Below are 13,539 nucleotides of genomic sequence, written 5' to 3' on the forward strand. Positions count from 1 at the left end.
GCCCCTCTCCATCAGCCATCAACTATCGGGAACTCCTCCAGACTGTGAGGACCTGGTGAACCTCTCCCCATGCAGAGTGGAATTGTGACAGGCTTAAACTTGTGTAGGCCTCGTGGAGATAACCACAACTGTGTGAGTTCACAGGGGCAGTGGCCCTGTCTTGTCCACAAGACACAGGCTCACAGCCTCCCACCCAGTCCTCTGCCTCCTGCATTTTTTCTGCCCTTCTTCCACTATGTTCCTGAGCTTTAGTGGAGAACTGAGTACTTGACAATCGCCTGTTCTCAGCACTTTGACCAGTTATGAGTTTCTGCATTAATTGCAGCCTGCTGCAGAAAGAAACTTCTCAGATAGGAGGCTGAGACTAGCACCAGTCTATGGGGCAAGAGCCCATGGGATGGGCTATTTGCAGTCCACTCTTGTTGGGGGGTGGCTGTCAGTCTTCTCTGTGGTGTAACCACTGATAAACTTTAAAGTTGATTTCTTTCGGTGGTAGAATTTATACCTGAGATATGGTTCAGCCAGATAGTGCCTGTCATGGATGTATGTGTTATTTCTCAGAGAGCTGTGAGTCTTGTCCTTCAAATAGGCACCTACATGTTGTGCCTAAAGGGATGAGGATGTTTCTGTGTCGTGCAACTGAGTAAATATTAGCTGCATCTCAACACGATTCCCTTCACTCAGTCACTCTCTACACTAGAGTAACGGGTCTAGGGTTCATAATGGAGGTTTATTAATAGACCCAGGCTGAAACGCTAGACCTTCTATAAACTCCCGTTGCCTGTGATGTGAGGAAGGTGCAAGGCTGAGCTCAGTTCTCTTCTTATGTGCATTTTAGATTGTGCACATGTTCAGAGATTCCAGGAAGGAAGCGTAGCCCCGTGAGAGACTGAAGCCAGCTGGAGAACTGAGAGGGGCTCGCCGCCAGGCTCACCCCGAACAGGGGTTTATGTGGTGCTTGATTTGACAGACTTTGGTGTTAATAACGTCTTTTTGGTTTTTTTATTCCAGGCAGTTCTGGCTGACCTTTCTACTTTAAAAGTTATGCCTCTTCTTCAAATTTTTCTGTTTGCCACTGTTACCTGATCGTCGAGGTCACTGACAGCACATCTAGTTTTTCATTAGAAACTAATCATGAACTATGCAAACTCTGCATACAACCAAAATTAAACGTTGCATATAAGCCAATAAAGATCATGTTCCCTCCTCAGTTAAAGCTAAGAAGTTTTTCACTTTTTGAAACAATAACCCTACACACCAAATACTGTGCTTGCATGCTGATGACTGCCAACAGAGAAGCAATAGACATCCTTCTACTGAACCGAGCATCCTACATGCACAGATTCCTTACTTGTAACGGGCACGTACCATATATGCAATAAGAACTAAAGGCACTATAATAAACGTCAAGAGGTAGCACAGCTTCTTGTTGATTTGTAAACTTCTCCCTAGATATAGTTCTATTTATCAATTGCTCCCCACTAAAGCCAATGATGGGACAGGACATGAAAAGGCTTGGAAACAATCATGCATTTGAGTGGGAATTCAATTGTGCTTTGGTATGTTAATTAGCTTTTAATTTATGATGGATTTTCAGATCCTTCCACTTTATTTCTCCATTAAATATCTCCATTTGAAAATTTATACAGATATCTCCATCCCATACTTTTTGGGACAGTTTTATATAGCCCAGGCTATCCTCAAACTCACTGTGCAGCAGAGGATGACCGAATTCCACATCCTCCTGCCTCCATCTGCCAGTGCTGGGATTGCGGGTGTTCTGCACCACTGCCTCCATCTTATAATATCTTACTGGAAGTCGGAAATGTATAGAGGGCTCCCTTTGCACTCCCTGACCTTACGTCTTTCACGTAGAAGCCTGGACACTGCTGAGGCATGGTGCCGAAGTCTGTTTCCTTGGAAGAATCTAAGAAGGAAGATGAAAATCACATTGGCTATGCTGAAGCTCAGTCCTTCCAGATCGCCTTCTGGAGCAGAACAGCTCAGACACCACAAGTGTTCGTTCATTCTAGAACTGAAGCCAGTATTCAAGGGATTGGGTCTTACTTACTGTTTATTATGAGCAAAAGTTTTGTTTTATATTTCTTTAAAGATATACCATTTCAGTATATGGAATAATAGGATGTGAAAAAATATTGTCTTCTAATTTTAGATGAAATTGAAGATGCTAATCACTTTAATAAAACTCAAATAAACCAATAGATTGATACTCTCCTTATCTGAAATTTTATTAAATCTTATCAAATGTATCTTAGGAATCTGTTATTTTCACAGCATATCTTATTAAATTCAATGTAGTAATTCAAGTGCAGTGAAATTAAATTAGATATGAAGAATTTACTGAAAAATCTAAATTCTCTTATTCATCAGTGCTTCCTGACTTACTGAAGACTAAACAATTTGTTCTGTGGTTGATTCTTAACAAACCCACATGTTATTGTTTTTGAAAGTGGCACATTCATGTCACATGCCTTGCTGCTGTGCATGTCCAGATGCACCTCCATGGAGGGACAAACATGACTCCAGGCCACAGTGGCAACAGTATTAGGAAGAAGTTGCATTTTAAATGATTAGTAGATGTTTACAGACATGGGCATCGTTAAACTTTTTAAAGATGATATGAACTCACTAGTTAGAGACATTGCAGTTGTCTGAGACACTAGATTAGGGACCTTTGCTCATACTATATGTTCCTAAATAATTAGATCTCTGTTATTGGCAATTGAGAGGGAGACCAGACAGATGATTAAAAAATATTGTTCCTGCTGTGTTTGCCTTAAAAAATTGTAAAGGACCCATGAGAAAATATACCTGAAAGTGATTTTTAATGTAAAACATCGATTCCATATCTAATAATTTTTATGTGACAGTTTGATGTCAACAGCTGGAAGGTAACATATGAAGAATGCCCGCTTCATTGGCATGCGTGTTGTATTTCGTGACAGCTTGAGATTATGTCTATTGAGAAACCAGTCATTACATGATAGATGCTTTCATTCAGTGCGCTTGGCTCTGAATCTTAGTCCCAGACCAAAGCTGCTAGGCAACTTCCCACTTTGCCCCTCTGGCAAACCCCATCCAGCTGCCCTTAGCTGCTTTGAAGCACTACCAAGAGAGCAGTCAGGTCATCCTCCTACTCCTAGCAGGGCCTCTTCAGACCGCCTCACCCGGCCTTCTTCCACCGGCATTCCCCTGTGCCATCTCCGATCAATCACCAACGCCCCCTTCCCTTCTGCTCGGCCAGTGACCACAGGGCTCTGGTAGACTAGGGGTGCAGGGCTAATGGTCATAGACACTGTGAAGTAGCTTCACAGGCAAGTTGTTTTGGTTCTTTTGAACTCGGTTCACTACCATGCACCACAGTTTCGTGTCTGCAAGAGCCTGTCCGACCATCGTTGGATCAGGATGCTCTGCTACTGCAGCTTCCTGGCTAGGAATGCCCAGCTTGACTTTAACTGTCTAGTGCTTCCTGCTCAGCCTGGACTCTCCTCCCACTGCACAGGGAGAGGAGAGACCTAAGCTTGTACCTTTTCTGCCCTCTAACCAAAGTTTAGCTCGGTCCTCATACTTCATTTCTCCCTTGTCTCAAGAAGTCTCTCTACAGCTCTCTAAATGCTGATCCATTTGAGTTATTCCTGTGCTTACAAAGTTTGACTCCTTGTTGCTTAAAAGATGAAGTCCCCACTCATAAGCATTGAATAATTCCTGATAGCCTGGACTTTCCATTTCCTTGTCCCATGATGAGCCATTCCCATGCACTTCAGCCCCTTCTGACTGTTCTGTTCATTTTCCCTCTGCATAAGGAACTCTCATATTCCAGGCCCCACTCAGAAAAAGCTCCTCTGTTGCTAACATATGCTGCATCCTGCACATTAGAATTATTTCTGTGTCTTTGCTCATCCATTTATGTGCTTGTAATAGTGGGCATTCTTCAGGCAACTGGCATTAACTTCCTGGCTGCCCAAGTCATAAGAAGAGATTGTCTACATGTTTTTGCATTTCTTGAATTGTTCCAAAATTGGAATACATTTTTGTTAAACACAAATACCTAGTCTCTCTTCTTCTACAAAGGCTTCTCCTTGCAGTTCGCCTCTTCGTTGTGTGCTTCAGGCCTCATGGAGTCCTTCACCCAAGTTCTCTGGGCTGGCCAAGCAGTCACATGTGCCGTCCCACCGGCCATTGAATGGCTTTGAGATGAACTCAAAGTCTATGACCGCTGAGAGCTTGGGACACTTGGTTAGAGAACTCTGGTTTAAACTTTCAGGCGAACTGACTGTGAGAAACAATGTGATCAGGTGGAAAGGAGAAAAGCTGCTCTCGGTCCTTGTGGCTCCTCAGAAGACACCCCCGTGTGCTCCATGGACCCTTTTGTACATAAGCCAAAGGATTTTTATTTGCAATAGAAAGGATTCTGACTTCTATGCTTACTTTCCTATGAGGTTTGAGATCCAATAGGTGTAGAAACCCCATCTATACACTGTTCACACTGGCGTAGAACTTCTAAACTTCTTTAGTCAGGGCGAAACTGTGGCCTTATGAGGATAAAGCCTATGTTCCGTGCCTACCTGATGTACCTTACAAGGGTCTTTGACCTTTGGCCTTTTGTCATATAGCTCCATCGCTCTGAATGCTTTCTCTTCTCTTCTCACCTAACTCTAACTTGTACCTCAGAACCTAACTCAGGTGCTGCATCATCAGGAAGAATGCTCCTCATACCCTCAATCAGCCCAAGGCGTGCTAGCCAGTCTTCGCTTGTCTTTCTTTTCTGCTCCGTGGTAACTCCTTGAGGGCAGTGATGGTCTCCTTTCAGCTTTTCATCTCTAGCACCCAGCATAGTTGTTGCCCCACTAACAGTATAATGAATGTTTGCAGGTGAATGCGTAAGGTCTTCTAATTTGACCAGGAATGTTGTTCGAAGTGATAGCTTGCCCAGCCACATGTAGCCATTTTACCTTTAGTTTCCTACTGAAGAAGTTTCAAAGGGAATAATATCTTTAGAGAAGAAAAATTACTGCCTCTTTTTTTTATTTAAGTGAATATGTATACAATAAAGCTGTACATATGTAAGGTAGAACTCGCTTTAAGTGTACAGTTCTGTACAAATGTACGTACCTACGACACCACTTTTGACAATTGTGTGCAGAATATTTGCATTTCCCTTTGTCCCCTCCTATTGAGACCCCTGCACACTCACGCACACTCACTTCAGTCACAGAACTGAGGTCAGTCCTAAAGAGCAGGGTCTGTCTTCTAGACGTCCCCCTCAGCCCTCTTGTGATGGGCTTGCTGCACTTGCTCTAGCGTGCTGACAGTGCTGAGGGACAGGGATGGTCAAGTGCACGTCTTCATAGGGACAAGCGGCTCCCTTCCCCCAAGGCAATTGCTGGCAGTTCGTTTCCGGGCCACGTGTAAGCATTTGTTTACTTTTCTAAGAAGTCACCGAGTTCGTTTGTGCCGAGATTCCACCATCTTACATTTGCACCAACAACACCTTAGTTGTGGTGGCTCCAGGTCCTGGCTGTCACGGTTAGCTAAGCTATCAGGAGGCCATTCTCTTCCTTTTGGTTCCCAGTTAGGTAGAACAACATCTTATTCTGCTCAGTCTTTTTCCGTGTGAAATTAATTACCTTCTCATAGGACTTCTTTATTGTGGATGTAGCTTAGAAATCCCATTCTGTAGGTTATCCCATATATTTTTTAAAATTATTCCTTTTTTCTTTTAAATTTTTAAATAAAAGTTTGCTTTCATTCATATTTACATGCAATTCTTTATTTTCCCACACAGAGTACTGATTAAACTATCTTTTTCAAGAGCAAAAACTTTAATTTTATTGAAATCAAATTTAGCTATTTTTTCTTTTTTCCATACTATCTATAAAATCTTTGTTTAACTCAAAGTTACACATACTTTATCCATGTTTTCCTCTATAAACTTTATAATTTTTTTATTCATTTTGGTCTATTGTTTTTAAGATTTTTTTAGTGTGTGGTAAGTTAGGGCTGAGGTTCATGTTTTCACGCTGGACACCCACCATTTGCTTAGCAGACCGCTTTCCCTTCTACATCAGACCTCTACAGAGGCAGGAGGAGCTAGCTGGTTTCTGAACTTGATTTTATTTCTTGTGGAATTTTGTCTGTCTTTCTGTAACAGCATAACATCTTAATTTTTGTGGATCTAGAGCAAGTCTTGGGATTGACAGTGTAACTGTTCACTTATGTCAAAATTATTTAAGATGTTTCAGTATTATTGCTTTTCTAAATAACTTTTAGAATCAGCATTTCAGTTTTCCACAAAAGAGTTTGTTAGGATTTTTTTAATAACATTTGCTCTATAAGTAGCTTTGGAAACAATTGATATCATAATACTGAGTTGTCCAATCCATGAGCACAGTATATTTCTCCATTTACTTAGGGTTTTTTTTTTAATTTTCACTCAATAATATATTGTAGTTTCGAGTGAGAAATTCTTGCACATATTTTGTTAAAACTATCCCTAGTTATTTCTTGTTTATTTTACTGTAAATTATATTTTTAACTTTCAATTTCCGGTGGTTTGTTGTTAATATACAGAAGTACAACTGAATTTTCATATTGACCCTGTATCCTAAGACCTTGAAAAAATACTTCTGTTATCCTTTTTTGCAGCTTCCCTAGGATTTCCTACATATATAGTATATCAACTGCAAATAAAGATAATATTGCTTCTTTCAAATCTTTGTGCCTTTGGTCTTTCTCTCTCTCTTTCTCACTCTCTCTCTCTCTCTCAGCCATGGACTAGAACCTGCAGTAAGTTACAGGACAAGTTCTTCCTGAACATTTCAAATAATCTCTCTCCATGTCATGAACAAATAGAAATAACGAGCAGAAGGAAATCAAAAGAGGAAGAAGAGAACCGCGTTCACCAGATGAGTGGGAATAACCACGTCACCCACCTGGTGCCATACCAGAGCAGAGGAACCCGTCCAGAGCTCTGGCTATGTCAAGAAGCAGCCAGCCATACTTAGACTGCACCAGGCTTCTTCCTTTATCAGTGGGCTCATTAGGAAGCTCCCTTGAACTAGAAAGCATAAATTACCTCTAATATGCACATTGTCCTGTACACATAATACACAAAGCTTGACACCAATGACATGGAAGAAGGATGGACTAACACAGGGCAGAGAGAGGGAGGGAAGAAAGGAGACAGATGGAAAGGGATTAAGCTACTGTACATGCTGAAGGGCTTCTTCGTCCAGAAGAGAAGTGAATGAGCATTTTCTGTGTAAGAAGTGAAAGATGAAAAGAGCTGAGTGTGTGTAAAGACAGATACTTTGTGCAGGAGCACAGCTGATTAGACACCATCTTAATCCCCAGCTCTGTCAGCTCTGGATGATGCCAGACTGGTTTGAGCACAGAAATGTGGTAAGGCGCTCTACCAGGGAACATTTCCTGTACATATAGTATTTGCATATTAGTCACCCCAATCTGGAGACAAAGAAAACAGACGTGACAGTCACAAACATATTCTCACATATCCTCACAAATATTTCCCCATTTTTGTTTGCAGTCTGTCAAAAATAGGACTTAAATTCTACCTCCACCATTGCTGAGTATGTTGCCTAACATAAGCTTTTGTTCTTCATCTCTAATATGCAAACGAATGTCAAATAAATAGGGCTTGGTGTGTTTACTGCTCTAGAGGAAATGGGGCCTGGTAGAATTTAGCCAATCAATGAGGCATACTGAAGTCTCATGCAATAGCCAACTTTATTCAAAAGATTGGATTGGACAATTTATACTCAAGAGTTAAGAGGAGTCACATGACTAAAGTGTTCAATCCCAAGGGCAAGCTTCATGAGACAGACAAGCAGCACACAGGAAAAACATGTTTTTCCATGTAAACAACAATAGGCAATTGTAATGAACAATCTGAGCAAACCCATTCCTATCTGCTGTACCTGGGAAGGGCACAAAAACACATTCCAAGAACAATCTCATGTTTTTAAGAAACAGAGGTCACAAGACTCTTGTCTGTTATCCTGGAGATTTCTCACAAGCACTGGGACATCTCATATAATTCCCTTCTTGGACTGTGTTCCCCCACTGGTCCTCTGGATCTGAAAGGAGCATACATATAAAACAGTTAACACTGGAAAGTTGAACTATCAGAAGGAGAAGAGACATCACTCATCGACTGGATTTTACAATTAACAGGTATATAGTAATGCAAAAAAGTGATATCAGAACAGCAGGCTCCATCAAAAATGCTTCTTCCTCCCTTTAGAGTTTTCTAGTAATGAATTTGTAGTCATTTCATACTGTATATGCCTCATGGGAATTCACACTGCATACAAGGCCATTAGAAACTGGGAATTACTGCAGTGACATTACCTGATTAGCTGCCCGAGAGCCTTGATATTGTACATCTTGAACGTTAGGCTTCCTCAAAACACAGTCTGAAAGGATTCTCACTTCTGAACAAGATGGGGATTAAGGACCAAATGTGCCTCTCTAAAATCATATGATGAACCCCAACACCCAATGTGGTGGGATTAGAAAGCAGGTACTTCTGGGGGTAACTGTGTTTAAAAGAGCATAAAATTAGAGTACCCAAGGTGGAGTTAATATCCTTATAATAAAAGGAAGAGACTGTTGTTCCCTTCTATGTGTTCACATACTGGCCACTTAAACAACATGGTAAGATGGTGACCACCCACAGGCAGCAGAAGAGGTCTCAGAATGAATACTATCTTCCTGGCACTATGGCCTCCAGAACTATTTAAAAAAAAGAATATCAGTTGTTTAATTCACCTAATCTATAATATTTCATTATTATAGCAGTCTAAGATAACAGATGCGGTAGAAGCAGATTTACCAGAAGAAACAACCGTTCTCAAGTTAAAACCAAACACCAAGAGCTCTCAGCCCCACCTTGCTGCCTGTAGGATGATTCAGATATGCAATCTAAGATGGGGTTCCCCGGAGAAGTCAGGGATTTCCCTGAGTGAGGGGGAGAAGGCTGTGAGTACAGGGGCAAAGCAAGAGGAGTTTGAAGAAAGGACAGATAACCAGAAAGGAGAAAAGTGCACCAAGAGAGAAAATGAAGGATCCTAAAGATCCCTCAAGTCTACAGTGAGAGCTTCCCTCGCTAAGGAAAACTACCCAAGGTCAAGAGAGAGCTGCTCCAAAGGATTAGAAGGAACGGGCCTCAAGCTCACGTGGGGCCCAGAATAGCAGCCGTCCTCACCAGCCAGAATGAAGAACTTCCTAATACCTGGAGCATTAGGTAGTTTGCTCAGAAGGGCGTTGACCCATTAAAGGGGAACATTAATCCCAGACCAAGTTCTATTCTGATCACTTCCTGCAGACATTTAAAAGACTCGAGAGGATTAAATGATTCCTAGGTAACTTATCCTAGAAAAAAATTTAAGATTTCTTATAAGAATACAAATGTAACCAGCACCAGTAAGGTAAAATGTGTAACACTGAGCACTTCATTTAAAAGGTTGCCAGACATCAAGAAGTAGGAACTTTCTACTCAATAAGGACAAAATTAATAAACTGAAGTTGACACTGATGACAGAGTGGACAAAACAACAATAACAACAACAACAAAAGTACTTATAAGTATTTCCTGTTTGGCAACAAGGCAGAAAAGAGACTGGTTGCCTTAAGGGAGTTTTGGGAGACATTGTTAATTTAACCATGTGTGTATGTGCCTGAGTGTATATCTGTATTTATATGCATCCTGTGCATGTAGGTACCTGTGGGGCCATGGCAGGGAGTCAGATCCATCATATGAATGCTGGGAACCAAACTCAGGCCTCGGCAAGAGCAAGTGCTCTTAATCACGGAGGCCTCCTTCAGCCCCATGGATGATACTTCGTCAACCTCCAATACTCTAGAGGAAATGCAACGTCAATCATGTGAATAAGGTGCTTTAAAAGCAGTTTAGACCGGCAGGAAGAAAATGCTGTAGTGAATCCTGAGGACCCCACAACAGGAGCACCCCAGAATGAAACAGAGAACAGATAACCAATTAGGGAGGAGGTGGGGAGGCAAGGATGTGCAGCAAAGACGCGAACTCTTATTCAGTGTCCAGGAATATAAATGATGCTGCTGCATTGAAAAACAACATGAGGCTTCCTCAAAAATCCTAAAAAGAGAAGTCTGATAACACCCAACAATCCTTCTCAGTATTTCTGCAGAAAAAATGAAATTACACTCTCAAAGATTTGTTTGCGCTCCTGTGTTTGTTACAGCATTGATTTTAATAGCCAAGACACAGAAACAACACACTTAGCCCATTTTGTGAATAAATAGATAAACAAAATGTGGTATAAACACGCCACACATTATGCTAGGTAAAATGAGCTAGTTGCAAAAGAATAAAAAGTGTATGTGAAAGAGTCCAAACAGAAGCCAGAGTTCTGGTTGCTCGAGGCAGGATGGTGGGAAATGAACTACTTGTACAAGGGATAACATTTCAGCCATTCAGGATAAGCAGGTTCCGGGGATCTGCTGTACTAAAGTGTGCTGACAGGAAACAGCGCCGGATTGTACACTGAAAATTTCTCTTGACAGGATTGATTTTGTGTTCAATGTTTTTACATTTTTTAACTGCTATGAAAAATAAACACAAGAAAATTAAACCAAAACTAAGTAGGACAAAGGAAATAATAAAGATCACAGCAAAAATTTATGAAACAGACAAACTCAGAAATTATCAAAATAAAAAGATGGTTCTTTGATAAGATCAGAATCATAAATAAACCACTATATGAGCTGACATCAGAAACAACAGGCATGATATATGCATGAAAAACTTATGTCTATGCCTTTGGCAGCAGGCAGGGTTAGCCTTCTGACTTTGGTCTCACCCTGTTTTGGCTGTCCTGGGTTCTCTCCATCTGCGTGTTCTGTGGCCCGGAGCCAGATTCAACTATCAGGAAACACTCTACCATCTTTACAATGCAAACAGACTACCAAGCTCTATGTGACTTTAATGACCCAAGTACATGACATTCTTCTTCCAGGGAAGAAGCTGGCATTCCTACACCAGAAGAGGTCCCAACAGGCACAGTGCCTTATCTGTAGTCCTGAGCTTTGTTCTCAGCTCAGGTGCCTGCATGTGCGGCCTTCCTTGGAGCCTCTAGCTCCTCTCTGGGAAAGAAACAGATACTGAAGGCACTTTCCTCCACACGGTCTCAACGTCCAACACTTCCCACCCATAGCCCTTCTCCTTCTTGCTCCTCCAGATTCCCAGCTCCAGACTGTATCTTATTGGGGTGCCTTGGCATTGAGACAGTTCTCCACACCTGTCCTGATCTACCTAGCTGTCAGCCGGAATGGTTTCTTGGGGAGAAATGAACAGACTCATGGGTGGGCAGCCCTCTTTTCTAGGTCATTCTCTTCTTATCCTGTCCTAGTAAATGGTTACTTTCACCTAGGTTTGCTGCCTTCACCAACTAGCCACTCTGATGCCAGGCTATCTTGGCTCTTGATGTTATGAATTCCAAAATCACATGTCAACTTCTCAAAAAAGAAAAGGCTTCTGGGATTTTGCTTAGGATTTCAAACTGAATCCATGGATCAGTTTTGTTGACAACCAATTTTATGGTCCTTTTAAGTTTCATTCAGTAATGCCACAGTCTGTCTCTGCATTTGGTGCCTGGGGAACTACTACAGGCCTTACACAACTTTCCCCGGATGTTTCCTGGAAGACACAGTTATCTTCTTGCTCAAGCTGGCCTAAAACTCCAGAGAGCGAGTATTCTGCCTGCCTCAGCCTCTTTGCTAGACAGGACTACAGACATGTGCGACCATGCTCGGCGAAAATTCACAAACAAGGACTTAAAGCAGGGCCTTCCCTATGCTAGACGAGCACTCTGTCACTGAGCCACAACCCAAGCCTGATTCACAGTTTTCAATGTTATAGCAAATGCTATTGTTTAATTCTGATCTCTGACTGATTTCTGATATATGAAAATAATAGATTTTTGTACATTGGTCTTCTATACCAAACATTGGATAAGACATACATTTGCTTTAGGAGGTTTGTGGTAAATTGTACATTTTATAGCTTAGTGGCAAGTAACAATGTGGTCTGTAAATAAAGACAGTTTTATTTCCTTCTTTGCAATCTGGATGACTTTTTTCTTAGTCTTTTTCCATTGGCTGAACTTCCCATAACATGTTGAGAATCTGAGTGAACATCCTGTATGTCCTGAAACTAAAGACAGAAGCACTCTCCATTTGTTAAGATCATGTGAAAAGCCAGACTTTTGCTGCGGGTAGTGATGAGAGTTTGGGTACTGTGTAGTTCAGAATGGGCTGGCTTTGAACTTTCTGTGTCAACTTCCCGAGTACTGAAATTACCTCGACATCTAAGCGACCAATTTTTTACAGGCACCTTTTGTCACATTCAAGAAATTACTCCTAATTTTGCTGAGTTTAATTTTAATTAGAAACTAATGTTGAATTTTGTAAAACTGCCTCTTCTGTATGTACTAATATAATCACATGGTTTCTCTCTTTTAGTGTGTTAATAAGACAGATCAGTGATTATCTTGATCCACGTAGCGCTATGCTGCTATGGTTGGATTCTTTCCTTTCCAAAATTTTTGTTGGAATTCAGGTGCCAGTATTAACAGCATTGCTTTAGTAGGTGGTCCTTTAATGCCCGGTTAAGCCATGAGCGTGCCACCCTGGCAGGTGGGCCCACCCCTTAATTAAATGACTTTCAGAAGCAGCCGTTTTCTCTTTGTCCTTCCATGTCAGATGGAACAGCAAGAAGTCCCATTCTGTGTAGATGCCATTGCCTTAAGAATGGATTTCCCAGTCTCCATGCAGAACTGTGAGCCAATAAATTTGCTCTTTATAACTTCTGGGCCCTAAATTCTGACACAGCAACACAAATCAACTAGTATAAGAATATATAAGGCTGCTAGAATACACTGATTCTTTCTCTTTGTTTATTGATTATCAATATACTGAAATGGTTCCTTATTCTAAATGGTGGGGGTTTTTGTTTTTATTTTTATTTTTTTAACCATTGTGAAACCATTAACTTAAACACATCATGAATGATTGACAAATTTCAAGACGTTGCTACTTTTATTCCAGTGGAGCTCAAGTGGCCAATCTTTGGACTCCATGGAGTCCTTTTGACATTGCTTGCTCAAAGTGTGCTTGTTGTCTGGTATGACAAGATGTCCCAAGTTCATTTTGTACATTCCCTAAACCCAAATCGGTCAATTACCCAAAAAGTCCCAATTGTGTCTGACAGTGTTATTCACTGGAACAAGCTTGGTTGTTGGTACAGGTTTTTCCAGCCACCTGCAGTCACTCCCAGTTCCAATACAGACTGTTTGCACTTAAGGTGGTACCCCCACCCCCACATTAAATCACAAATCTCAAAGACAGGCGTAATGATGGGCAAAGTATCTATGTTCATTTGTCTGCTTCCCCCAGCGACCCACATATAATAGTTGCAAGGCTGTTTAAGCCTTCAGCACACCTCCATCAGCAGCAGGCAGC

General features: G+C 41.4%; 1 protein-coding gene across 3 annotated transcripts in view; it reads left to right on the forward strand.

Annotated features, from left to right (window-relative positions):
- Tbc1d19 (TBC1 domain family member 19) overlaps positions 1-6,731 on the forward strand; it is a 115,667-nt gene extending 108,936 nt beyond the window's left edge. For all 3 annotated transcript variants that reach the window (XM_005359235.3, XM_026785129.1, XM_026785130.1), the window contains one exon: positions 1,012-6,731. In XM_005359235.3, coding sequence (XP_005359292.2) covers positions 1,012-1,086 — 75 coding nt within the window. In that variant the 3' untranslated portion in view covers positions 1,087-6,731. The remainder of the gene's footprint in view (positions 1-1,011) is intronic.
- The last annotated feature ends 6,808 nt before the right edge of the window (positions 6,732-13,539 follow it).

The sequence above is a fragment of the Microtus ochrogaster genome, linkage group LG1 (genome assembly GCF_000317375.1).
Source record: "Microtus ochrogaster isolate Prairie Vole_2 linkage group LG1, MicOch1.0, whole genome shotgun sequence".
In the NCBI taxonomy this organism is placed as follows: Eukaryota; Metazoa; Chordata; class Mammalia; order Rodentia; family Cricetidae; genus Microtus; species Microtus ochrogaster.